Raw genomic sequence first — 27,990 nt, forward strand, 5'->3', positions numbered from 1 at the left:
GTGTGATGGCGCAGTGGTTAATGTGGTCACCTCACAGCAAGAAGGTCCTGGGTTCGAGCCCTGGGGTAGTCCAACCTTGGGGGTCGTCCCGGGTCGTCCTCTGTGTAGAGTTTGCATGTTCTCCCCATGTCTGCGTGGGTTTCCTCTGGGGGCTCCGGTTTCTTCCCACAGTCCAAAGACATGTAGGTCAGGTGAATCAGCCGTACCAAACTGTCCCCAGGTATGAATGTGTGTGTGTGTGTGTGTGTGTGTGTGTGTGTGTGTGTGTGTGTGTGTGTGTGTGTGTGTGTGTGTGTGTGTGTGTGTGTGTGTGTGTGTGTGTGTGTGTGATGGCCTGGCGGCCTGTCCGGGATGTCTCCCCACCTGCCGCCTAGTGACTGCTGGGATAGACTCCAGCGACCCTGAGGGCAGGATGAGCGGTTGGGATAATGGATGAATGGAACAGATGTGTGATATTTTCATGAATTTGAAATACCGTCTTGATAACGTTCTCCTATCTAAGGTTTGATGACCAAGTGTTGTGAAAGTCCAGGCTCAGCCAACACCATCTGTAATCTCCCGGTCATTCGCACAGTTATTACTCTTACACGCTTCTGTTGTAGGTGAAATGGTTGGGGTTTTTTTTTAGCCACCATCATTAGTCAGTTAGTTATCTGCTGTGAAAAATCTTTTCCCTTTCGGCCAAAGACTTTTATCCATCATTATCCTTCTTTTTGCACTTCTGCCAGTAATAATCTCCTGTTTCATCTCGAGTCAACTCCTCACCTCACATCTTATCCGATTTTTCGTAATAGCTAAGCAGTGTTTGGGATTTCCCTCTGATTCAAACTGACTTGCACAAGATCCCATTAATGTAGATGGTAGACACTCCCCAGAGCCGTTTTAACCTCCTCCACTGCACCCTGATGTCTTGCTGCCTTTTTTGCAAATCATAAAAAAAAAACTCTGTTGACATTATTCTTGCTCTTGACTTTTGCTTATTAAAAGTGATTCATTTTACCTTCTCCTGACATGTGGTGTGATAATTTATCAGTTTTGGACTCGTCATCCTGTTTGTAAGTGGTCAAAATGATGGATTCTTCACGCAGGCCTGAGTTATCTGAGAGTACAAGGTTGCAAAGAGGGTTGGTGTTACAATCATTTTCGGATACTTAGACTTAACTTTCGAAATTAGCGATGACAAAAGTAACCTTATTGTTTTTCGATCATCTTTGATGTCATTACTGTAACAGTAGTTCTCTTAATCATGTTGCAACAATGTGTTATAATCAGCAACAATTGTTTCTTTCTTTTTTTTCATTTATTTTGCCACAGACACGTTAGCAGCTACTCAGTCATTTAGTTACTGTAAAATGTCAATTCATGGCCCAGCGCTGAGTATTAAAAGTAAAAAACAACAACAACAAAGAAATTAGGAAATTAGGATTCTTACATAATTATAATTTACATCCACGGCACGGTGGCACAGTTGTTAGCGCGGTCGCCTCACAGCAAGAAGGTCCTGGGGTCGAGCCCTGGGGTAGTCCAACCTTGGGGGTTGTCCCGGTTCGTCCTCTGTGTGGAGTTTGCATGTTCTCCCCGTGTCTGTGTGGGTTTCCTCCAGGGGCTCCGGTTTCCTCCCAAAGTCCGAAGACATGTAGGTCAGGTGAATCTGCCGTACTAAACTGTCCCTAGGTCTGAATCTGTGTGTGTGTGTTTGTGTGTGTATTTCCGCCCTGTGTGATAGTCTGGCAGCCTGTCCAGGGTGTCTCCCCGCCTGCCACCCAATGACTGCTGGGATAGGCTCCAGCATCCCCACGACCCTGAGAGCAGGATAAGCAGTTCGGATAATGGATACACATCCAAACTAATTCACCCGGTGTATCTAGAGTTCTTACCAGTGAATTGATTGTACAGTTGATGGTGAATAATGTCTTTATTTCGAGGCTAAAAGCATCCTCATCCAGTTGTTAGTGTCCAAATATTTTGCATTAATATTTGCAACAAGGATTTTGCATTAAGGCTAGTCAGTTTCCTTTTCTATACCTCTGTTTTAACCCTTGCATGCTCCTCCCTTATGATCGCGTGCACTCGGCTTTTCCCCCCACAAGCTTGATTCTGATGGAGTGTTTCTGTGTTCTCAGGGTGACAGAGGTCCACCAGGTCTGCCAGGCCCAGATGGATTTACAGGTCCACCGGTGAGTCAGCCTGTTATCCTGCTCGTGTTTTGTGTTAGGGCAGCTGTTCCTGAAGGGGCTCGCGAGACAGACGGAAGTCCTGCACGGGGCGTCCCAGCGGCTCGGTTTGCTAATGGCTTTACCAAATTCCCCACCAATGCACGGGACACCTGCGTGTGTTCTGCTTGTGCAACCCCGCTTCTTGTAGTGCATGTCTCCTTCCCATCCTGATGTCAGTCTTCACGGGGCTATCTGGAAAAAAATGGATGCAAGCACTCTCTGGAAGATTTTGTATTGATACGAGGTGGTTAGTCATGTGGTATACATGTTGAGAGTTAGGATTAGGGCACACACACACATACACACACACACATCGCATACGCACACACAAACAAACGCCGTATCAATGTTCCCACTGTGTAATCTGCCCAAGTGTTACGCACAGACATTAGCTGGGGCCTCAACAGAAGCCTTACTGTGGTCAGTATTAGGTTACCCAGCCAGAGAGAGAGTCTGGAGCCCACCTTGCTCTTTCAGTCTGTCTCTCTCTCTCTCTCTCCCTCTCCTCTCTCCCTCTCGCTCTCTCCATCTTCTCATCTTCTCATCTCCCCATCTCTCATCCTCTCACACAATCACTGTCCTTACGTCTTAATCTTGTTTTTTACCCCCAGTCTGTCTCTGTTACTCTCAGTAACTTCCTGTCCCTTCCTGCTTTTCTTCTTTTCACTTTGTCGTCCCCTCTATGTCTGCGTCGTCCCTCCCCTGTCCCCCTGTCCATCCCTCTGTGGATGGGTTGACTGGGAAGACATGGTATTTCCACTGGAACTAAACGGTTTTGACCAAGCTGCTGCCTCACCTGAACCTGAGAAGCCGTGAGGTCAAAGGTCGTCCCAGAGAGGAAAGACACTCTGCCCAGGGTCGAGGCTTCAATGACACGCACAATATCCCATGCTTCCTCAGATGAGCAAATTCCATTCTAGAGGTTGGAAGAATTTCAAGCACACATTTTTAGGCTCACACACGCACATGCTCACACACACACTCACACACACACACACACACACACACACACACACACACACACACACACACACACACACACACACACACACACACACACACACACACACACACACACACACACACACTTGCTAGAAGACACGCCGCCGAAATTGTGTTGAAACTCGCCATATTCACATGGTGTTTTGTGGCATTTACTCAACAGCTGAATGTAGTGTTGTTGTTTGCACTTTCTCAGTGTAGCCTGTTTTGATGGCGCCCACTGGAGGTTGTGGCTAACCAGGAAGTGATTGTTGTGTAATTAAAAAAAAAAATTCCCCCCCTTTACTCCCCAGTTGTACTTGGCCAATTACCCCTCTTTTCCGAGCCGTCCCGGTCGCTGCTCCGCCCCCTCTGCTGATCTGGGGAGGGCTGCAGACTACCACATGCCTCCTCCCATACATGTGGAGTTGCCAGCCGCTTCTTTTCACCTGACAGTGAGGAGTTTCACCAGGGGGATTGTGGGAGAATCATGCTGTTTCCCCAAGTCCCCCCCCCCCCGAACAGGCGCCCCGACCGAGACACATACCCACATCCGGCTTCCCACCCGCAGACACGGCCAATTGTGTCTGTAGGGGCACCCGACCAAGCCGGAGGTAACACGGGGATTCGAATTGGTGACACCCGGACGCCCCCTCGATTGTTGCGTAATTTCAACGATTACGGATTGTCCACTAGACATTTTCTGCAGAGTTCTGGCTGTGTTTCGGAGACACACAGAAGACTGCTCAGTACTGTGGCTGCCAGTGGAGTGTGAAGCTCACAACACACACACACACAGATAATACTGGTCCTCATGGTCGAGTCCCTCTAAGCATGTTACATGTGGATTTTAACCCGCAGCCTATATACAGAAGGCACCCGAAAGTCTCCTGGCCTGTATTTGAGATGGCTGTGTCTGCTTATGGTAACCTGGCTGTTTAAGTTGTGAGTCTGGTGTCGGCATAGCTGGCCTTCACCTGGCCTCCCAGGAGGCCGTCTCGGTGTTTGCAGTAGCTGAACCTAATATACCCAGCACATGAACTGTGCCCTCGCCCAGTATTTTGAGAGGAAATGACTGACTCGGGGCCTAAGCTCTTTACCCCCGAGTGGGCCTTTTATTGAGTGTGAAGGTTCACGTGTCACAACCTCGGAAGTGCTCGGAGTAGTCAGCGGTCCCATTCACAAAAAAAAAGAAGCTCTCTCGCTGTCCCGAAAAAGACACTGGCCTGGACGTGACCTTGAGTTTTTGGAGTCGTAAACATCTGTTGTTGATAATCACGTCAAAGTTATACACAAAAGGATTTAAATGAAAGAAAACTGGTTTGACTAATGCTAGCCATAAAGCCTGTTTATAAAAAAAAATACTTGTACAGCCAAATGCTGGATTTGGCTGTAAGTCAAAACTGTGGATTACAGTAAACCAGCTTATTGTCCTTCAATAAATGAATAAATAAATAATGAAAATACTAGCTAATGATTTGTTTTTGTACCTTAATTGTATCATAATGGTTTATATTGAAGTTTACCTTCAAGGTCATACTATTTTAACTGTGTTGTCAAACTGGTGTTGTATCTCCACACATGAGACTTGTAATGGGTGTTTAATAGCTAGTTTTCTGGAATATGAATAGTCTGGTCCTCGTTGTTCTGTTTACATTATTTATCATTCTGTATCCGGCAGCGCAGTGGTTAGCGCGGTCGCCTCACAGCAAGAAGGTCCTGGGTTCGAGCCCCAGGGTAGTCCAACCTTGGGGGTCGTCCCGGTTCGTCCTCTGTGTGGAGTTTGCATGTTCTCCCCGTGTCTGTGTGGGTTTCCTCTGGGGGCTCCAGTTTCCTCCCACAGTCCAAAGACATGTAGGTCAGGAGAATCGGCCGTACTAAATTGTCCCTAGGAATGAATGTGTGTGTGTGTGTGTGTGTGTGTGTGTGTGTGTGTGTGTGTGTGTGTGTGTGTGTGTGTGTGTGTGTGTGTGTGTGTGTGTGTGTGTGTGTGTGATGGCCTGGTGGCCTGTCCAGGGTGTCTCCCCGCCTGCCACCCAATGACTGCTGGGATAGGCTCCAGCATCCCCACGACCCTGAGAGCAGGATAAGCAGCTCGGATCATGGATGGATGGATGGCTCATTCTGTATCCGGTGTGTGTGTGTGTGTGTGTGTGTGTGTGTGTGCCTGCATATGGGTGTGTATGTATGTTCTCATATGTGTATACATTCATATCTGTAAGTGTGTCCATGATAGGTTTTTGTGCATCAGTCCTGAACACACACAGATGCACACATTGTGCGCGCACACACACACACAGACACACACAGACACACTAGAACAGGGGCGCCCACTACGTCGATCGCGATCGACCAGTAGATCGCGAAGGCAGTGCTGGTAGATCTCCATGACATTCCAAAAAAACATATTTTTTTTCCCAAGACATTAGCCTATCATCTGTCCTCCATTTGGCATTTGCCTTTTGATTGACGTAAAGGACGGCCAGTCTGCTGTTGCCTAAAACCAAAGATTCTAGAGCGGAACCTAAAACTTTGTTACATTAGGTTACCATAACAACCAGAGCCCTTCTCGAACGTACCTTGAAGTTCACATGCCCACAACGTCAGCTAACGCAGAACTGCATTGAGCTAGCTAGTTCAACTCTCTAAAAAAAAATTCTACTAAAAAGTGAAACAAAACAAAAATGAGTGGGGGAGCCGGACCTAGCAAGAAACAAAAAACGTACCATTTCCATGTGGAATGGGAGGAGGACTTTTTTTCACCATGTCTTGTTCCAAATGCATTTGTCTCCTCTGTCAGTCTAGCATTGCTATCCCAAAGAAAGGAAATGTGGAGAGGCACTTTCGAACTGTTCATAAAAACTATGACAATGACTTCCCTCCGAAAAGCGAGCTGAGAAAGAGAAAGGTGAGGGAACTAAAATCACAGTTAATCGCCCAGCAGTCACTTTTCACGCAGCCGCATTCAAAGGCAAAGGCAGCCACCGAAGCATCTTTACGGGTGAGTCACTCCATCGTTAAGCATAAGAAAGCCTTCCAAGGTGGAGAGATGATGAAAGAGGCCTTCCTTCAGGCAGCAGATTCGTTGTTTCGGGACTTTAAAAACAAATCAGAAATGATATCTTCAATCAAAGCTCTCCAGTTATCAAGAGATTCCGTCACAAGGCGCTGTGAAGTGATTGGCGATGATTTGACACAGCAGCTTTGGAGGGACATCGTGGACTGCGAGTGTTTCTCACTACAATTGGATGAGTCTACGGACATCAGTGATACGGCCCAATTGTGCATTTTCATTCGCATGGTGTTTCAAGATATGACCGCAAAAGAGGAGCTGTTAACAATACTACCCATGAAGGAACACACGCGGGGAGAGGACATTTTTCAGATCTTCAAAAACTTTGTGGATAAAACCCAGCTCCCAGTGTGTAAACTGGTGTCAATCACCACGGACGGTGCGCCTGCTATGGTGGGCCGCTCCAATGGATTTATTGCCAAGTGCAGGGAGGACGATGCTTTCCCTGACTTCCCTAATTACCATTGCATAATACACCAACAAGCATTATGCGCAAAAATGCTAAACATGAAACAGATCATGGATGTGGCAACCAAAATCGCCTGTTCTATTCGAGCGAGGTCTCTTCAAAGACGGTTGTTTCGTACACATTTGGAAGAGGCCGACTGTAACTACTCTGACCTCTTGCTACACACTGACGTGAGATGGTTTAGTAGAGGGAGATTCTTGCAGAGATGTCGAGAGCTCTGTCCGGAGATTAAGGAGTTTCTCCTTATCCCTAAACATGCAGAACACAAGCAACTTAATGACCATCAGTGGCTGCTAGACTTGGCGTTTTTAACTGATTTAACCAACATGTTGAACGAGCTTAATTTAGAGCTGCAAGGAAAAAACAAAAGTGTGGTAAACATGATCAGCTCAGTTAACGCTTTCAAACGGAAAATGCAACTTCTGTCCTCAAAGTTGCAGTGCCGTGATTTGGGAAACTTCCGAAACCTCGCAGCAGAGCTGGAGAAGCAAGGGAGGGCGTGTGTGCAACTTGACAGTGCACGCTACACAGAGCAGATTGAAAATGTCCGGTCAGACTTTGACAAACGGTTTCAAGACTTTGCTTTGCTTGAGCCAATCGCTACATTTATGTGCTACCCATTTGGGGAAGATACAGAGGTGGATTCCCTCGCCTCAAAAATGGCAACACTGTTTCACCTGAACTCGTCTGCAGTGGAGGATGAGATGCTGACAGTACAGGCTGACATTCAGCTTAAGTCCAGGGCGCATGGAGAGTTTTGGAACTTACTTACAGAGGACAAGTACCCAAACATGAGGAAATGCGCAACCTCCTTGACGGCATTATTCGGCTCTACTTATTTGGGTGAGTCAGCCTTTTCTCACATAAAGATTATCAAGTCCAAATACCGTTCCACCATGACAGATGATCATTTGGAGGCCTGCTTGAGGCTGGCTACCAGCAGCTACTGTCTGAACTATGCAACCCTGTCTGACTCCCTCCAGTGCAGGTCATCCTCAGAGTAGAGAGGTAGAGATCACAAATCTATTTACCACAGTTGTAAAGGTTCATGCAGTGATGCAGTTTCAAAATAGTGTAGTAGCAAATGCTTGGTATGATTATTGCCTGTGTAAGGTTCAATATAACTGCAAATCCATTGCAATACTGTATAAGTAACACAACATGTATATAAATACACACACTGCATATAAATGTTCATATATATGTAAAACATGTATTGAGTATTTTTATTATTATTATTATTATTATTTTTAATATGAGTAGATCATTTTGACCTGGTCATTTTAAAAGTAGCTCAAGAGTAAAAAAATTGTGGGCACCCCTGCACTAGAACCACCACCAGTACCACATGCGCCCATCCATCTGTCCCTGCCACTGTCTCCACCCTCATCCACCTGCTCAGCATCCCTCAATTAACATCAAGAAGTAGGAAAATACTGCAAAAGCATATATATAAGAACCATAACCAGACAGTCAGTCAGACCATAACCAGACCATAACCAGACCATGACTAGACCATAACTAGACCATGACTAGACCGTAACTAGACCATAACTAGACCATGACTAGACCGTGACTAGACCGTAACTACACCATAACAAGACCATGACTAGACTGTAACTAGACCATAACTAGACCATGACTAGACCATGACTAAACCATAACTAGACCATAACTAGACCATGAATAGACCATAGCTAGACCATGACTAGAACATAACTAGACCATGACTAGACCATAACTCGACCAGCCCAGGTCAACGATCTCTCACTACAACTGTTGAGTTTATTCTTGGCAACAAAGTGCTGGCAGTGACAGGAAACTCCAAAATGTTCCTAGATTCCTTGACAGCTCAGATGTCTGGTTTCTGGATAAGTTGTAGACTAAAAATACAAAAGCGCACACACACACACACACACACACACACACACACACACACACACACACACACACACACACACACACACACACACACACACACACACACCTGCAAGCACACTCAGTGCCATTCACATAGAAGCAGTGCAGTCTGGGGATGCTTGGGGAGTTTTTCTTTGGGCCTCAGGTGTTGTTTAAAGGTACCTCTCCGCTGTAGCTTACGCCTGTTTCTTCTGCGTCACAGGGTTGTTCTTGTGTGTTGCGTCACGTATCTTCTTTGTCATGTTTTTTAGGTGGTTTCGTGAAAGGAACTGTGCACCGTTTCTGTTGAGATGTACTTGAAATATATTTGTTTTGCCATATTTTGAAGGGTTTGAAGGGCTATCCGGGGCCACCAGGATTGCAAGGAGAACAAGTAAGTGTGTGTGTGTGTGTGTGTGTGTGTGTGTGTGTGTGTGTGTGTGTGTGTGTGTGTGTGTGTGTGTGTGTGTGTGTGTGTGTATGTGTGTGTGTGTGTGTGTGTGTGTGTGTGTGTGTGTGTGTGTGTGTGCGCGCGCATGTTGTTAGTTCATCTTCTTTTGCCAACTCCATCTGTTCTCATTAACATTAATGAGCCAGGGGTGACAAGCCTTGTAAGCCCAACACACAACACATGAGCACAGGCCGCACATTTTCTCTGACACAGATGCTGACCTGTGGCGCTTGCTCACACAACATGTGCATATGCACAGACCGACTTAGTTTGCTCAAGCCTGTTATATGTCAGTCCCTCGGCTGTCCCCTCTAGTCAGCAGTTCCTTTCATCCTCCGTTTCTCCTTTCAGCAATGGAAAGACCATCCGCCCGGTCAAAATCCTAACGATTAACAAATCCAGCGACACAGGTGCGCTACACATTTCTGTATCAGAGCACCCAAAGTGCAGAGACTCGTGAAAGACGGGACGCCAGTCACTTCTGTGAGGTGCTGGAATGGTCTCAGTGCCAGACGCCATCAGCTCTGGTACAGCTCCTAGAACTACAGCGGACAACAGTTTGAACTTGATGCCAGCCTCTGCACTTAGGCTTTCTAAGGTCAACTAAGTTCAAGCAGAACTGTTTCAACACAGTTCTGTTCGAACTTCGTTTTGGAAAGTCCAAATCTAGAAATGTTTTATGATTTTCAAAAGAAGACCCCTTGTTTATGGTTATTTTGGTGTCATTTCTGTATTCAATTACTCAATTATACTCAATTACTCTATACTCAAATACTCAATTTCCCCCGGGGATAAATAAAGTATTCTGATTCTGATTCTGATGATATAGCAAACTAAAAATTTGCTAAGCTATTGTAAGCGTACCAGGTGAATGGTGAGTCAAGAACATTCAGTTTAACACCCGTCTCCTCCACCCTTTCACATTTAGATTGTTTGCAAGTCAGGTTGAAGGTAACATTGCAGTTATTTTTAAAACACTATGCATGTTGAATGTCAACTCAGATCCATGATATTGGGAAGTGTGACTGCAGTAGTGAGCTGAGAGCCCAGTAGGGTGAGCAGCTGAGATCGAGGGAGGGTTGGGAAGGGGGTCGGGCTGGTACAGTTACTAGACAGGGTGAGGAGAAAAGGGAAGGAGGGGATGAACAGTGCATGTTTTATTCCTTAGTTGGCAGTAATGGTAGAGGTATGTGTTTCTCCTCTTACACTTTATCCATCCATCCATCTGACCCTACTCACCCCACCACTTTCTTCCCCTCTCTCTCTCTCTCTCTCTCTCTCTCTCTCTCTCTCTCTCTCTCTCTCTCTCTCTCTCTCTCTCTCTCTCTTGCTCTACCTCTCTCACCCTATCTCTGTGCTGCAGGGCATTCAAGGACCTCCAGGCGAGATGGGGGCAGCAGGTTACCCTGGCAGGCAGGTGCAGTGAAAAATACGCTTCCGATTCCTCCCTCCATCCCATCGGGTTCTTCACTTTACTTCTCTTTTTGAGATTTACAACAGAATACTGAATGACTATGTGCCTAAACAACACGTATATGCCCATGTTTTGAATTGGAGAATGTACAAAATCACCCCGCATCCTCTTGGAGGGTTTAATGTTCTGCCTACCCCTTAACAATACAAGCACTCCCCTATTCCACAAGTTCTTTAACTGAATTAAGATGGAGACACAGATTGAATAAATTCCTTCTCACCCTTTGACTCATGCTTATTAAAACATACTAGTGCCCTTGTCATGTGTGAGACTGAAAAGAACAGGAGAGCACTGAAAGCACTTCTGGTATAGTCTAAAAAAGAGCCTTTGTGCCCATATATATATATATATATATATATATATATATATATATATATATATATATATGCTCCCTGTGCCCAGTAATACATCTTATATTTAGAATCAGGAAGTAAACCAAAGCCAAGACTTGGCACGATCTGAAGAGAGGTTGGAAAGGGCGTTCTCCACAAGCCAAACCTCTGACAATGAATAGAACGAGTGCACGGGTAAATGAAATTGCCATCCTTTGAAGCATGACAATTTCATTAGAATGTGAGGAATTTGGAATGGTCTGACCATTTGCAATTCCAACAATGCCGATGAGGAAGTCGGATGTTGCCACTCAAAAGAATCAACAGCATGCGTTTTCTCTTCTTTGTCCGTCTGCTGTATCTCAGCCTGCTGTATCTCTCTGTTCAGGCCAAACTGACGGCATTCTGTGACTGATGTGTTTAGGTTTTCCTTCACTGTGCAAAATACGACCACTGAGTTTATGCGTACTGCGACAATAACCCCTCCTCACCCGAAGTCTCTCCTTTTGTTGCAGGGCTTGGCTGGGCCAGAAGGTAACCCAGGGCCTAAAGGTGTCCGTGTAAGTACAGCTAACTCTGTGCGCTTGTTTGCCCTCTTTCCCTCCGCAGTGCTGGAGTGAATACTTCATTTCCTGAAAGGATTAGGGCAGTGTCAGGCCTGCTGCCCTGCTCCAGCCAACCTGACCTGGGATCTGGGTTGTGCTTCTGACATACTGTCTGATGGGAGCTGCAGACTTCTCACGGGGTCTGGTCCCAGATCTGTGTGTTGTCTCTTGACAAGGCTATCTGGCTCCTCTTGCCGCGGCTCATTCCTCAGGAAGCAGGAATGCCCTGAGAAGAGGAGAGCGGAGAGAGAGAGAGAGAGAGAGAGAGAGAGAGAGAGAGAGAGAGAGAGAGAGAGAGAGAGAGAGAGAGAGAGAGAGAGAGAGAGAGAGAGAGAGAGAGAGAGAGAGAGAGAGAGGGAGGGGAGACAAACAGAGGAGTGAAAGTTTGAAAGCCGGTGGTGTTGGTCGGGGGCACAAAAGGAGCCATAGAGAAAAAGGAGATAGACTGGAGTGTTGTGGCTCAAAGAATCAAAGAGTAGCTGGGACTATTGAGTCGGACTGTATCTGTGAGGGTGGAAAGAGAGAGAGACTTGCAGCGAGAGAGAGAGAGAGAGTCCTCTCGAGGTAAGAAGGGGGAGCAATGCCAAAGATACTCCCTCGCCTCTTTTATTACCCCAGAATGGAAAGTCTTTAAACACGTAATAATAGAATTTTCCTCATAATCATAAGTTATATTACAGGCTCACGGGTTGGACAAATTATCTCCCAATAACTTTAGAAATACCCCTGGCAGATGGCCATTTCAGAGGAATGCAGCAGGGTTTGAGTCAGTAGAAGTGCAGTGAAGTTTTCATTTCTGTCTTAGACACCTGTCCTCTTGATTACACCCAGTCCAAATGAGGTTTTCTAAGGGGAGCTGGTTCCTTCGTTTGGTGGGTGGCCCAGACTGGAGTCACATAATAAATGATTCTGAAATTAGTTCCAAGGGTTTTTTTGGGGTTTTTTGGGGTTTTTTTTTTTTTTGCTTTTGCAGCACACAGACAACTCGGTGGCAGGTACGTAAACTGTCCCGAGTTCACCCTCAAATAGCTGCTACAAGCTGAAGCAAACTATAAAGTATTGAAAAGCACCATCTGTTTCAGGACTGGTAGCCCGTTACACCAATTTACTGTTTACTGGAGTGGAGCAAAACACCGTTCTTCTGAACGATTGTTTCTCAAACTCTTACCAGATGCCCGTTCTTTCCTTTATCCTCCACCCATCCCTCTTACAAAGGACTTGCACGGCGTAGGGCAGAAATGAAGATGTGAAAGATAGACGCTCATCTGTATTAGACAACCAGACTGGGAGATGGACCACTAGAGGGAATGACCGCGTGAAAAAAGAGAGGACGTGTCAGGGATAGAAGGAGTAAAGTAGGTGGAAAATTCTGCCGCAACACTGGTTGGAAAAGCTTCCATTGCGGATAAGCTTTGATAAACTTTAGTTAACCCCGAGAGACAGCGTGATTGGGCCAGACAGACATTAAGGGGCTCCGTTAGACATTCAGTGAGCAGAGTATTACCAAGTCAGTGTTCATATGACTTTCTCTACAACAGCCACCTGACAGACAGGCCCACCGTAGTTCACAATCCTGGGACACTTTGATGGGCTTAAGATCCAAATCCTCAGCAGTCTCCAAAGCATGCCACGTTACCCTTACGTTGCACGTTACACACGCCCTCGTATTTTCAGTTTTCAAGGGCCACACTGAGCTTCACTAACACATATTCCCTATAGTGAGTCAGTAGACGTACTTCAAAAGTTTTATTGCCCTCCGGTGCGAGGGCATCATTTTGACGGCCAAATATATACTTGTGATTTTTTTTAGTTTTACAAAAACATTGTTATTTACAAAAAGTGTTGTCATGCATGAAGCAGGTTTAACATATCGTAGGTTTGTTCAGTAATGTTTAGCTGCACAGCAGTAGTCTGCTCAATGCCGTGATCACCGCCCACACTGAAAAGTCAGTTAACTATTATAAACAGTTCTCTAATATGCGGCCTATATTATTATGTCTCCCAGGGTTTCATTGGACCTCCGGGTATTGCTGGCCCACCAGGGCTCGAGGGCGAGAGGGTGAGTGAAATAAATATTAATTCCATTTCTACTCATATTTATCCATTAACTAACTGATTTCTAGGGGTGTCCGGGTAGCGTAGAGGTCTGTTCCATTGCTTACCAACACAGGTATCACCGGTTCAAATCCCCGTGTTACCTCCGGCTTGGTCGGGCATCCTTACAGACACAATTAGCCATGTCTGTGGGTGGGAAGCCGGATGTGGGTGTGGGTGTCCTGGTCGCTGCTCTAGCACGTCCTCTGGTCGGTCGGGGCACCTGTTCAGGGTGGGGGAGACTGGGGGGAAATAGACTGATCCTCCCATGCGCTACATCCCCCTGGCGAAACCCCTCACTGTCAGGTGAAAAGAGGCGGCTGGTGACACCACATGTATCGGAGGAGGCATGTGGTAGTCTGCAGCCCTCCTTGGATCGGCAGAGGGGGTGGAGCAGCGACCAAGATGGCTAGGAAGAGTGGGGTAATTGGCCAAGTACAATTGGGGGGAAACCAAAAATTTTTTTATTTGAGTTCTATTCATTCCTAAAGGAAGTATTTCAAATAAACTCTAATTAACTACTTTTTTCCATTCCATTCCGTGCCGTGTTTTTAATTTTCAACTTGTGCAGTACTTTTTGACTCTTTCTGATTACATGCCAGGCTCAGGTTTATGAACGTCACCTCTTTTCAAGTTGTTCACGTCTGGCATTTGGCTGTAGTCAGCATTTAGCAGTCGACTCAACTCCAGCGGGTGTTGTGCAGGAGATTTTGACAGACTCTGAGTTACTAACTGCTTGCAAAAGTTTGTCGAGATGTCATTCTGAACACAGGCCGTTCAAGTCGCGTGTCCTTTTTGCTGCTATTAACTTAAAGGAATACGTGTTTTGTGGCAGAGATTTTGTTCATAGGGTAAAAAAAAAAATTGCTGCAGAAGAATTATGTAAGGAACATTACCACATTTTCGACAAGTCAGCACCTGGATGACATCACATCTAATTCCTGTTTTCCATTGAGGAGATCGCAGCCTCCACAGCCCTGTCGGAGCCATTGGCTGGAAGTGCCCTGTTGCGTGCTGAATTCATGCTTTCCCCGGGCGTTACTGCCCTATTAGATCCTCCTGGCTTCATTTGCCTCGCAGAGTCTTAAATGGGTTTTTGCTTTAAAACCCATTCATGTTCTGTGATTGCACACGTTTGAATCCTGACTCACGCTGTGCCGTTATAACTCCTTTCTTCAGGTCAGGATTCACTGGACAGCTAAAACCATTAAAGACCGCGTTTAAAGGCCGTGTTTAAAACCATTAAAGACCAATGGTCCAACACTATTAAAACCATGTTTGCAGCGGGATGGTTGTACGCTTGTGATTTGTGCGAGTTTTTTTTTTTCTTTCTTCTTCTTGTCTTACTTTGATTTCTTTTTCCAGGGCATTCTTGGTCCTGTTGGAAAGCCGGGTCCCAAAGGAAGGCAGGTAAGGAGACCATTTACACTTTGAAATCTGAGATATTACTTGAGAGAGGTTAAAATGATTATGAGTCAGTAACTGTCAGGGTGAAAAGCTCTTTTTCCACAGCAGTTCAGGGGGCAGCGGCCGGGTCGATTGTCCATTTTATGTTATGCGGTGCACATCAGCCACGCTCATAACACGGCAGTGTGTAAGGGGAAACAAATGCTGTTCAGAGAGTGTTGTGTGCAGCCTTTAAGTGTATGAAGTATTGCTTTGTTAAGTGGACTTAATATACACACATTATGTCCTGATAAAAAAAGCAATATTTCATATGCAGAAAGCCTCGGTGACACCAAACTGTGCATCATCTGCGTGCCGCTTGTTCTGCAGGTCTGCAGAGGCAGCAGGACCCAGCACCAGCAGTCAAACACTACAGACAGGGGAAAACAGACTGTTGCCGGGGATAAAAACCACTGTGGATGGAGTGAATAGGGGAAAAAGGATTAAGATTGAAGGCAGGCGGGATTGTCGAGGCTGGGCTCTCACTTTGTTGGGGGGAAAAAAGTCAGTGGTTTAACAAACAAGTGTCAGTTCCTTTGTGTTTCGCTTGCCAAGCAGGCAGGTGGCCCAGCATCTGTGTTTAGGTGAAGCTTATCAAAGGCTTTCTCTGGGAAAGAAAGAGCGCTGCTTGGCTGACTAGACCACCACAGTCCAAGGCCTGAAGGCTAGTGGTGCAAGTGTCACCAAAGGCTTCAGCAAAACACTGCTGCGCTGAGCCATGTTGTTGCAAACATGGACGCACTGGGTTTAAAAAAACAAAAACAAAACATGGACGACATTTTAACCACTGCCTTCCCTTTCTATATTACCAGAGAGAAAGTATTAGAAAGTGTGATACAGGACGTCCAGGTAGCATAGCGGTCTATTCCGTTGCCTACCAACATGGGGATCGCCGGTTCGAATCCCTGTGTTACCTCCGGCTCAGTCGGGCGTCCCTACAGACACAGTTGGCCGTGTCTGCGGGTGGGAAGCCGGATGTGGTTATGTGCCCTGGTCACTGCACTAGCACCTCCTCTGGTCAGTTGGTCGGGGCGCCTGTTCAGAGGGGGAACCGTGGGGGGGGTAGCGTGGTCCTCCCATACGCTACGTCCCCCTGGTGAAACTCCTCACTGTCAGGTGAAAAGAAGCGGCCGGCGACTCCACGTGTATCGGAGGAGGCATGTGGTAGTCTGCAGCCCTCCCCGGGTCAGCAGAGGGGGTGGAGCAGAGACCGGGACGGCTCGGAAGAGTGGGGTAGTTGGCCAGGTACAATTGGGGAGAAAAGGGGGGGGTAAAAAAAAAAGGTGATATAAACTCATTAAAAACTTATAAAAGACTATGTTGAAGGTGAGGTGAATAGGGAATCAGACGTGCAACTGTTTGGGAACAATTGGAGCTGCAAATGACAGAATGTGATGGCCTGAAACAATTTTAGATTAAATTTATGTAAAAATAGTACGCTGAATGGTATCCTCTGGGCTTTATTCTGTGACAGGGCATGGTTGGTGATGCAGGGGAGAGGGGTCCTCCTGGTCCCGATGGCAATGAGGTAAGACCTGCGGTCCTCTTTCCTTTCTTTACATTCTTCCTCCCCTTTATCCTGATTCTTCCTCTCCTCGCCCAGTTCATTGCCCCTCTTCCCCCCCCCCACCCCCTATTCCTCCTTTTTCCTCCATCAACCCCAAGCCACATCTTTCTCTCATTTTCGCCTTCCTCTAACTCCCAACTCAGACATCCTCTCCTCCTCTCCTCCTCCAACTCCTTCATCCAGATCTCACAGCCTGTCATTTGCTGCCCGGATAAGTGAACCTGGCATCAAACTTGCTGCCCGCTGATGAGTCGCTGCGCGCTCTCGTGTACGGGGCCGTGCTTTACCGCGCCATCGTAAAGCGTTCCGTGCCATTTTAGTTGCCTTACGGGGCGCAAGATAATATGTCTTTTATCTGGTCACATGACGTACTGTATTACGTGTAGCACAGAGTCCCCTCCTGGTTTAGATTAGCGTACGGGCCTCTACTCTCCCCGCGCGACCCCTCACCCATCCGTCGCTTCCTCTCTCTCTCTCAGAATGAACCCGGCAAAGTGGCCCGTAGCGTTTTAAAGCCATTGCCGAAATTATTCGTGCTCTTTTACGACTACTGGAGCAAAGTTGGACAGAGTTGAAACAACCCAGCGGGGAAGCAAACGTCTGCGTTCGGCAGACCAAACAGTGCCCCGAATTCCCTGTGTTACCTGCTAAGGTTCGTGTCCTTTCCGTTTGATCTGTTAAATACTGCAACGAGTTCGGGGGGGGGGGGGCACCCCGGAAACTGTCGCTACAGCCGGGACGCGAACCCGTATCTCCCGCACCGCCGGCGACAACGTTAACCAGTCGACTAAAGGGTCCGACCCATCAGCCAAGGGCTAACGTGTCTACTTATTCGTGTACGTTACAATACAGTATTGGGCCCGAACCAAAGGGCCGCCGAAGAGGAAATACAGTATTGAGCCTGAACCAAAGGGCCGCCGAAGAGGAAATACAGTATTGAGCCTTGAACCAAATGGCCGCCGAAGAGGAGCGGCGTTATGGCGGCGCGACCTGTGAGGTTCTCGCCGCGCTGCATCAGTATGAGAGACGTAACTGCAGCGAGACTGCAAACTGTAATCTCACGTCGGCGCTATTTTTACATTTGAAAGTGTGTTGCGTGTTGGCGGATTTGTGTTTTTCCAGACGAGCTGTTTTCTTTCTGGCTTTTATTTTTTTTAAAGGACCCTACGTGGTAATTTGTGACAGTAGGTAGGCTGCCCCGTGGCCGTGGTGGCATACGTGGAATCTTGATGAGGTCGTAACATCGCGTCGTTAAAATGCGGAAATGAGATGTTTTTGAACTCGGTGGTGCGGCCTGTGTCGATGAAGAACCACGCAGAAGTCAACCTGGTGCCTCCGTGAGAGAGTGTAACGGGTTATTTTCTTGCCCGGTGCGGGATTCGATACCTGTGTACTGCACCACAAGGCGACATCACTAACCGCTCGACTGAAGGGTCAGACCCTTTAGCTAGGGGCTAATGTGTCTTATTAGTAGTTTACAACAGCTTTTCTTTTTTTCCCCCTTTCTTGAAATTCAATGAACGCAACGTTTTTCTCCATTGTCCAAAAAAAAAAAAATCACTGGGCAGAGTTGAGTGTGATCAATGGTGGAAAATGCCCCCCTGTGCTGTACTTGAGATGTTCCTGTGGTGTTTTACAGGGGTCTGTTGGTGGGACTGGCATCGGTGGTTTCCCAGGTCTGAGGGTGAGTATCGGATATTATTGACACTTTTTGGATGTGGAATGTTGAATGAGGTACAACTGTTGGGATATCTTGCCGGATATCATGTCGTCATCCATTGCGGACCATGTGCTTAAAAATGTCAACCTTCGGGGCATCTGGGTGGCTTAGCGGTCTATTCCGTTGCCTACCAACACGGGGATCGCCGGTTTGAATCCCCATATGACCTCCGGCTTGGTCGGGCGTCCCTACAGACACAATTGGCCGGATGTGGGTGTGCATCCTGGTCGCTGCACTAGCGCCTCCTCTGGTTGGTCGGGGGTGCCTGTTCGGGGGGAGGGACTGGGGGGAATAGCATGACCCCCCCCACTTGCTACGTCCCCCTGGCAAAACTCCTCACTGTCAGGGGAAAAGAAGCGGCTGGTGACTCTACATATATCAGAGGAGGCATGTGGTAGCCTGCAGCCCTCCCCGGATCGGCAGGGGGGGTGGAGCAGGGACCGGGACAGCTCGGAAGAGTGGGGTGATTGGCCAAACTCAACTGGGGAGAAAAGGGGTGGGGGGGGTGTCAACCTTCTAAATCATTGCTCCATGCTTTTAATCCGCCCTGCTGTGAAAGCACAGCCAATTTATACCCCATGGATTTCAGCTTTGTCCTTTATATCCAAACTGGCAACAACAGATGTTGGCAAAAGCAGACGCTGCATTTTGATCTGTCTCTCCGGCTCTGTATTTGTCCACCAAATTGTCTTTTTGCCCATCTTTCCACCTCTTTTCCCGTCCATGGGAGCATCTCCCTCTTAGTGTTTGCCTGTATTTTTTTTCCTTTCCTTTTTGCTGGATCAGGCATTTGGATGTTGGACAGCAGGACTTGCTCCAGTTCTCTCCGACTGATGAATGAACATTTCGCTGCTGCCAATTGTTTCTTGCACAGACTTGGTGCAGGGCTCAAGCCAGGGTCATTTGTTTTCGATGGCAGTGTATACTCCTGACAGTGTTAGGACCCGCACTACCACTGAGTGCTCTGAGTCATGCTCAGGTGACTGCCAGGAGTAGATCACCAATATTTTACCCATTTGACAAACTTGGTTGCCTGCCACGCCTCGAGCAATCTTCAGGGACTCACAGAAATGGAAGATAAATGCCAGGGCAGGAAAAAGAGAACATTGGCTCTTTGTCATAATCCCCAATATACAGGAGGTAGCATTCTTGCTGACTCAGTGTCCCTGATGACTACTTATGGACTAACCTCCATAAGCCATGCCTCTCAAGAAACGAGAGGAACCATGTTGGAGTTTTTTTGGGGGTTTTTTTGCGGTCATGTCCTGCAGACATGCAAATTAGAACTCACACAAATTTAATTGCAAAACAAGTTCACATTTCCTGAAACTTCACCAGCATTTTAAGCAACAATTAACCCCCCCCCCCGTTTAAATAGAAATATTCACTGACATATTGGCAGTAGTCCAGCACTGAGGTTTCGGAGCGACAGCAGTGAGCTGGAAAAGAGGCGGAGGATGTGAAGGTGAGGTCTCAGCTGTGCTGAGATTGGTTTCGGGTTCACATGTGACCTTTCCTATATATCACATGATTGTTAAAGGTTTCCAAAGCCCTGCATGTTGGCACAGAAAAAGGGTATAACTGAAAACACAACGCCATGCCTTCTCCGTTATTGCGAGCATCGCTTGTGATGGCTCGGTGTCCTTATAGGCCTACTTCAAATGACCAGTCCACAACTACAGCACGTAGTATGGGAGGGCCAAATTCTTAGAGGGGGCGTGTTCGCCTGTCCTGCCCTATCTCATAAGCCAAGTCTGTTGCAGAATGTGTGCAGGGGTTACCCCCCCAGGTCTTAGATCTCAGTCAGGTTGATGTCTTTTGACCCGACACCACAAATCACTATATGCCCTGGACAAGCACAGGATATGACACTGACAGACAGCAGATGTACTCACATAAATACATGAATGGCATGCACTACCACACACACACACACACACACACACACACACACAAACTTAGCTATTTCCAGATTTTCAAAATCTCTCATTTCGTTTCTTTCTTAAAATTGAGAGTCCAAAGGTTGCTGAGATTCATGAGAATCTAAATGGGTGTTTCATGTTTGACAGGAGCCAGTATTCAATGTTGTACAATGAGATTATAGTCCATATGGTAACTGACCGTTGTCATCTAGAGACAAACTCTCATTCCACACTTATCGTTGAACAATTTGTGGCTGGCTGTTGTTGCAGAAAATACAGCCAATGACCGAGTGACCTTTTTTAAACTAGATATAATTACAGGATAATTTGTGTCACTATTTTAATACCAGAAGTAAAAACAATTTGCACGTAAATTATTTTGCTGAGTCCTACCCTGCAGACTGAGCGGTGACAGACAGGACGGCGGAGATGAGAGCTGGATTTGACCACCAGTGTTTCCATCCTCTTTTGTTCATTTTCTGAATGGCAGATGTATGGTAATGGAGGCGTGGGTTTGAATGTCGGCGTGGTCACTGGTGTTATTACTCGTAACCTTATTTCACCCATCAATGCTAAAAAAAAATATTTCTGGAGGGTAGACTTATGAAGAAGACTATGCCGCGAACCTTTGTTTCAAGGTTTCCATTTCCGGAATACCTCAGGTCAAGAGAAAATTCAGTGTCTGGAGCAAGAGGACAGCGTGACAACTCTGGGACGAACTTGGTCACGCTGCAAGTGGAATCACATGTCCGGATGTACCGTGGCACTAAATCCCCATGTTGCCTGTATGGCAGTCATCCAAAATCCAGAGGATACACAGAAATGCGGCTTGTAAGAAATAGGTAGCCAGAAAGACTCATCTGATCTGTTAGAGACAGACATGCTACAATTCTTTACTGACCTTTTTCTCACCGATTTCCTTATCCTTTTTCCCACCTGAATGCTTCGAAAAAATGTCTGTCGGTTCGAATCCCCGTTTTACCTCCGGCTTGGCCTGGCGTCCCTAGAGACACGATTGGCCGTGTCTGCGGGTGGGAAGCCGGATGTGGGCATGTGTCCTGGTCGCTGCACTAGCACCTCCTCTGGTCGGTCGGGGGCGCCTGTTCAGGGGGGAGGGGGAACTAGGGGGTGGGGGAATAGTGTGATCCTCCCACGTGCTATGTCCCCCTGGTGAAACTCCTCCCCGTCAGGTGAAAAGAAGCGGCTGGTGACTCCATGTGTATCGGAGGAGGCACGTGGTGGTCTGCAGCCCTCCCCGGATCGGCAGAGGGGGTGGAGCAGCGACCAGGACGGCTCGGAAGAGTGGGGTGATTGGCTGGATACAGTTGGGGGAGAAAAAGGGGGAAACCCTTTTTTAAGGGGAAAAAGAGAGGAGTAATTGACACTTTGGTCAAAAATAAATAAGTAGATAAATACAGTTATGAAAACGCTTAAATTTTGCAACCTCCTTTGATACACAATGGTGCTACATTTACAAATATGATTAATGTGCAGCTTTTCCTTCTGGAAATTGAAAAAAAAACTTACATACTGTTATAATTAAAAAGTCAACTTATTTATTGCATACTCTTAAGTCTTTTTATGGTCAGGGCTGCCAATAAGTATTTCTGAGTAAACATTCTCCAGAGCCAAAATACCAATACCCCCCCCCTAGTTTTTAGTCTTTGATAGTTTTTTCTGTGTCAGAATTTCAGCTAAGTGCTTTTGGCAAAACACTATAAACTTCAGTAAGATATATAAAACACATTTTCACCCCAGAATATCAGTTACACACTTCTTGCTGCAACTACAAATCCTTCATTTTATTACAGAGCAATTACACAAAGTTGGAGCATGAGTTAAGGACTAAGGATAGGCACTGAAAGACCAGCATTTTATCTCAAATACAACTGATGTGTTTGCCAATGTATGACTCAATAAAGCATGTGCCAGCCACACACACACATTCTTTCCCTGCATAAATGAAAAACAAAGTTTCGGGGGAGACTGACATAGATCTTATTCGCTCTTTTTTTTTTAAGCGGTATCACCATTTTTACCACATTAGCCGTGTTCCTATCAACTTTTCATCACTGAAAGCAGTGCCAAGTTTTTACAGCTGCCAAAGTTTTTATCATTTTCACACAGAGTCGAGTGCTCTGCAAACATACATTTTGGTTGTTCTTCTGATTTGGCGTGTTACGGGCTTTGATTTTCTCAGGCTAGTCACTGTGTTTGTGTTGAAAGTAGACATGGAGGAATTCACCAATGTGGTTTTCATCAAGTCCTTAGTTGCTGGTTTCTTGTGTGGCTTGGGGAATGATCTTTGACCACCTGCCAGTAAGAGCACAACTGGAGTCCCCGTGTGGGATGCCGATGAGCCGGGTCATCTTGACTGAGCTGGTGCATGCTTGAACAAACTGGTGTGGTGGTGGTGGTGATGATAGAGAAGTGTTATTGCATGCACTCAACTTGTCCTTCCATTACGTTATGCTTTTTGTGCCCCCTCTTCAAGGGCATTTTTTTATTACTTGCACGTGTTTTTTTTTCCTCCCACCTCCTGCGATGCCATTTGCCAGTGACACCACAGCAGTAAACTGCTTTTACCTCAAGACATAAGCCCTTTATGACATAACTTTAGGCTGTATTCTTGCACTTGCATTTCTTTGGAATACAATTATTTTGTTGGACGATGATAGTTGCACACAGCTGTGTAAGAGGATGCATTCTCAGGCTCTAAACAGCCCCTCAAATAAGGTTTTAAGGACAACTGATGTCTGCTGAGATCATCATAAAAAGAAACCCTTTCTTTATCATTCCATCTTAATAATAATAATAATAATAATTAATAATAATAGTAATAATAATATGTCTTGATGCATGCCCAATAATCCAGGTAAGAAGATCAGAGAAGGTTGAATCAGTTCATCTGGATACAATGTTTATTGACAGATACAAACGTTGTATTCCAGGTGAACTGATGAGTGATGAAAGGTATCTGTCAATAAACGTTGTATCCAGATGAATTGATTCAACCTTCTCTGCATGATAATAATAATTATAAATTGAGTTTGTACAGCGCTTCACATCTGCAGAGACAGATGTCGAAGCGCGTCACAGATAAAAGACAATAGTAAAAGAAAAAAAAAGAAACTATATAATAAGATAAAATGTAAAAATATAAAAGACAGGGAATAAAACCATAATCAGAATCATGTTTATTGGTGATGTAGGTTTGCACATACATGGGAATTTAACTCTGGTGTTGTGGCTCTCTCAGTGTACAACACTACAACACAACAATCTTCAGATATATACACAAGGATTGACTATATACAGGTGAAATAAGAGGCGACAAAGTGCAATGGTGCAGAGAATATATCAGAGATGCTGAAATAGATGTTAGCAGGCTACTTACATACATTTCTGAGGTAGATGGACATGACAGAGTGTACCAGTATATGTACAATGTACAGTACAGTATATACAAAATGGTTGGATTTATTTGACAGTGTTAAGCATTAATTTGAATGACAGCCCATGGAAAGAAAGAAGAATCTGGTTTGTTTTGGGGTACAGTGCTCTGTAGCGCCAACCAGAGGGGAGGAGTTGGAACAGGTTGTGACCAGGGTGTGATGGGTCTGCAGTGATTCTGCCACTGCAAAAAAAATAAATAAAGAGTAGAATAAAATGAAATAAAAAGAGGATTAAAACAAGGGTGGACCACTATAAAAGGCTTAAAATAAGGCCTGCTGCTAGATAAAGAAGGGTCTTAAGGCCAGTTTTAAAAACCTTGATGGAAGGGGGCAGCTCTGAGATAGTCGGGGAGGGAGTTCTAGAGGCATGGGGGAAAAGAGCAGAACACCTGGTCTCCCAATATCAGGAGACATGTCGGGGGGATGTGGATTAGTGGGGAATGGCTAGAGCGAAGGAAGCATTAGGGTTTGTGGGTGGTGATGAGGTCACTGAGGTACCTGGGGCTTTGGCCATTTAAGGCTTTGTAGGTCAGGAGGAGGACTTTGAAATGGGTCCTGTAGTGGACTGGGAGCCAGTGGAGTTGGGCAAGTTTGGGAGTTATGTGTGCTGACTTTTTTGAGCCGGTGAGGACTCTGGCGGTACTGTTCTGAATGACTTGTAGACAGTTGATAGATATGACTGGAAGACCGGAGAGAAGGACATTGCCATAATCAATTCGGGGGAAGATTAGTGCATGGACCAGTTTTTTTTTGTGTTATCTTTTGAAAGTGATTGCTTCAGTGTGGCTAAATTTTTTAGGTGAAAAAATGAAATATTGCAGATGTGTTTGTTTGATGTGGTCTTGGAATGAGAGTGTGGAGTCAAACTTAATACCAAGATTGGTGACAATAGAGGAGAGGGGAATGAGCTAGCCATTGAGGGAGGGACCAATCCTGCCGGTTTTGGTGAGTTGTTTTGTGGTCCCTATCAGGATTCCCTCCATCTTGCTGCTGTTGAGCTGGAGGAAGTTGTTATTAATCCAGGAGCAGATGTCCTCCAGGCAGGTGTTGAGGGTGGAGATGATGCTAGTGGGATCGGGGTGCGTTCTAATGTAGACCTGGATGTCGTCAACATAGCAGTGGAAGTTGATGTTGTGTTGTTTGATGATGCATCAAAGTGGGAGTAAGTAGATTAAAAACAGGTTGGGCTCAAGCACTGAACCCTGTGGGACACCGCATGTCACTGCAGCGTCATGGGACCTAGAACCCCCCCAGTGACACACGATATCTCCGGTTGGTGAGGTAGGAGGTGAACCACTTCAAGGCTGTGTCAGTGACCATGTTGTAGGGTCTTGAGGCGGTGGAAGAGGATGTTGTGGTCCATGGTATCAATTGTTGCACTCAGATCGAGTAGGACCAGGATCCTGGGTGACCCAGAGTCTGCTGCCATCAAACAGGTCATTGGTAACCTTTGTCAAAGCACGGAAATGGTTATGTGTATGGTCCAGCTGAAATCACCGAATGTCTCGCTGTCTGTTAAGATGGAGCTTTACTATGCTCAAAACAACAATCCTGATTAAGATGGATGTTTGCTGACTTACTTACACCTATGGTGACCATTCAAAATGAAAGTTACCATTGCGGCTGTGTCGGTACCTTCCCCAATGCTGAAAAAAAAGTGTCAGTATCTGTTGGCGAAGGTCTTGCATGACTACAAACAGTCTATGATTTGGATTATTGTGGGTTTTCTTATAGTCTTAACTACACCAGTGATAGATGTGTCATTTATTTACAAAGAAATCTTTAGGATTGTAGCTTTAAGTGCAGTGGGAAAGGCAGACTACCTCTTCATGCCCTCTCTCCACCTCTGACTCCTCTGTCCTCCTGCTATCCCATTAAAGAGAAAAATCCTCAAGAGCATTGACTGCTTTATTTGTGTAACGTTTATCACAATCTGGACATGACAAACAATCTTGTTGTCCATCTTGATGAAACCACCCACCCTCACATCCCACTCATGTACACACACATCATAGTCATCATCATCATCATCATCATCATCATCATCTCTACTGCAACACTACAACTTAAGGATCACAATTACTGAAATGGACATCCCCAGTAAAAACCAAATAAGTTCTTCATCTTATTGGTTGTAAAGAGGCTATTTTGTCTTCTAGCCACACATTCTTGCCATTCTCACCTTGCCTTTGTCATTTGGAGGGGATGTTGTGTGCAGATGGTGGTGAGTACTGCCAAGCGCCAGCCCATACAGATCAACTGTATATACATGTCAGTATCCTTCATGCCTGCTTTGAAATGGTGACACCTAAGAATGCTCTGTTTTGGCCAAACAAATGCTGCTCATGTCAAAATAATGTCTTTACCAAGGAGAGATGGAACAGTTCAGATAAATTCCCGGTGAAACACGCTCTTTTATATCTGGCTGTGCGAGTCTCTTTCTCGTTTTGTTCCTGTGTGTGTTTACATTTGTTATTGTGTATCTCCTACCATTTGTAAAATAAATGTTGTGTAACCATGCATGTGTATGTGTGTGTGTGTCCCAATTTGTGAAAGTGTTTGTGAATGTGTTTGTATATGTGTGTGTGCGGGGGGGGGGGGCAGTGCAAAGATCTCATCTTGGACCTTAATCTCTCTACAGGGAGACCCGGGGCCTGAAGGACTGCGGGGATTCCCGGGCATGTTGGGACCTCAGGTAGGCCAGCAGACACTGGCTGCTGTAAACTGTTGGAGGAAAACAGCTGTTAGCAGTGAGCGTGTGCGCTGCAATAGTACAGAAAGAAGCCTTATGTCACTGTTACACACAACAAAATGTTTAAGAAGCAGCTGTTCATTCAGTACATAGCAAAAATATTGATATGAAATATTAGTGTAATGGGAACAATTTTAATTAATACAATAGATGAGGCGGCACAGTGGCGCAGTAGTTAGTGCGGTCGCCTCGCAACAAGAAGGTCCTAGGTTCGGGCCCTGGGGTATTCCAACCTTGGGGGTTGTCCCGGGTCATGTTTTGTGTGGAATTTGCATGTTCTCCCGTGTCCGTGTGGGTTTCCTCTGGATGCTCCGGTTTCCTCCCACAGTCCAAAGACATGTAGGTCAGGTGAATAGGCATTACTAAATTGTCCCTAGGTATGAATGTGTGTGTGTGTCGGCCCTGTGTGATGGCGTGGCGGCCTGTCCAGGGTGTCCCCCTGCCTGCCGCCCAGTGACTGCTGGGATAGGCTCCAGCATCCCCGTGACCCCGCGAGCAGGATAAGCGATTCAGATAATGGATGGATGGGCAATAGATGAGTCACAGCAGTTGCCTGAAATGTAAAACGTGTTAGCATTGATTATATTATCACTGACCCACCAACACATCAAGGACTGGTTAATTTAGCTTCAGCCATTATCAAATCAGGTAAAAGATGTATGTCCCCCAAAATTAAGAATTTGACTTTGTCTTTGCATATTATTAAATCTTGAGCAGTTTGAATTATGAGCTTTTTTCTCAATTTGCCAAGATCCATATGCCTCCCAGGGTTAATTATCCCACAAATTAGTTTATGGAGCAAAAACAAGTTGTCAGTAAATTCTTTTTCTCTCTCTTTCACTTTCGACCTCTTTATTTTTCTCTCTCTTCCTATTACACCATCTGCATTCCCCACTTTCCCTCTCTCCCGTCGTCCCCCGATCCGAAGGGCCTGAGTGGACGAGCCGGCCTGCCTGGATTGAAAGGTGATAAGGTGATCTAAATATTTCTATTATTGCAGTGTATCTGTTTGTACTGTTTCCCTCGCTCAGCTTGTGGGGCAAAGGGCATTATGAGAATTCCTGCTCAAGTCTCGAATGTCACACGGCCAATACAAACTAAAACCCACAAGTGTAAATGGTGTATTTGTACTAAAGAGTGCCGTCTCTCACCTCATGGAGTGTAAAATGTCTTCACAATTTTTTCCAAGATATTGTAATTCATACTTAATGTTAACGGAGCCTTTTGTTGTCATACTTAGCACATCTTTTACATCCTACTATTCTGATCTCGACCACTGACCCATGACCCTACTGCTTGTGTTTGAGAGACTGAGCACAGAAGTGTTGATGTTGCATGTATGGGTGTGTGTGTATATCTATGTATGAATGTGTGTGTGAGTGTGTGTATCTATCGATCTTTTAATCCGTTAGGGTGTTAAAATCTCTCCTAGCTTTTGTGTTATATCTTCGTGTGATGGTGTGGAATACAGGGTGAAGTGGGACAACGGGGTGAACCAGGAGAGATGGGGTACCAAGGGGACAAGGTAAGATTT

At 45.9% G+C, this 27,990-nt stretch overlaps 1 protein-coding gene and 1 long non-coding RNA gene across 2 annotated transcripts in view; both read left to right on the plus strand.

The window, feature by feature from the left end:
• The window catches only part of LOC130109790 (collagen alpha-1(XXIV) chain-like), a 147,133-nt gene that overhangs the window by 32,050 nt on the left and 87,093 nt on the right, over positions 1–27,990 (plus strand). Inside the window, exons 5-13 of the mRNA XM_056276767.1 lie at positions 2,124–2,177; positions 8,988–9,032; positions 10,453–10,506; positions 13,506–13,559; positions 16,515–16,568; positions 18,247–18,291; positions 24,676–24,866; positions 26,346–26,399; positions 27,928–27,981. Coding sequence (XP_056132742.1) covers positions 2,124–2,177; positions 8,988–9,032; positions 10,453–10,506; positions 13,506–13,559; positions 16,515–16,568; positions 18,247–18,291; positions 24,676–24,866; positions 26,346–26,399; positions 27,928–27,981 — 605 coding nt within the window. The remainder of the gene's footprint in view (positions 1–2,123; positions 2,178–8,987; positions 9,033–10,452; positions 10,507–13,505; positions 13,560–16,514; positions 16,569–18,246; positions 18,292–24,675; positions 24,867–26,345; positions 26,400–27,927; positions 27,982–27,990) is intronic.
• On the plus strand, positions 18,253–27,973 carry LOC130109666 (uncharacterized). The gene is made up of 4 exons (XR_008810021.1): positions 18,253–18,291; positions 26,346–26,399; positions 27,385–27,421; positions 27,928–27,973. It is a non-coding gene; the product is annotated as an uncharacterized LOC130109666 (long non-coding RNA).

This window comes from Lampris incognitus, chromosome 3 (genome assembly GCF_029633865.1).
Source record: "Lampris incognitus isolate fLamInc1 chromosome 3, fLamInc1.hap2, whole genome shotgun sequence".
NCBI lineage: Eukaryota > Metazoa > Chordata > Actinopteri > Lampriformes > Lampridae > Lampris > Lampris incognitus.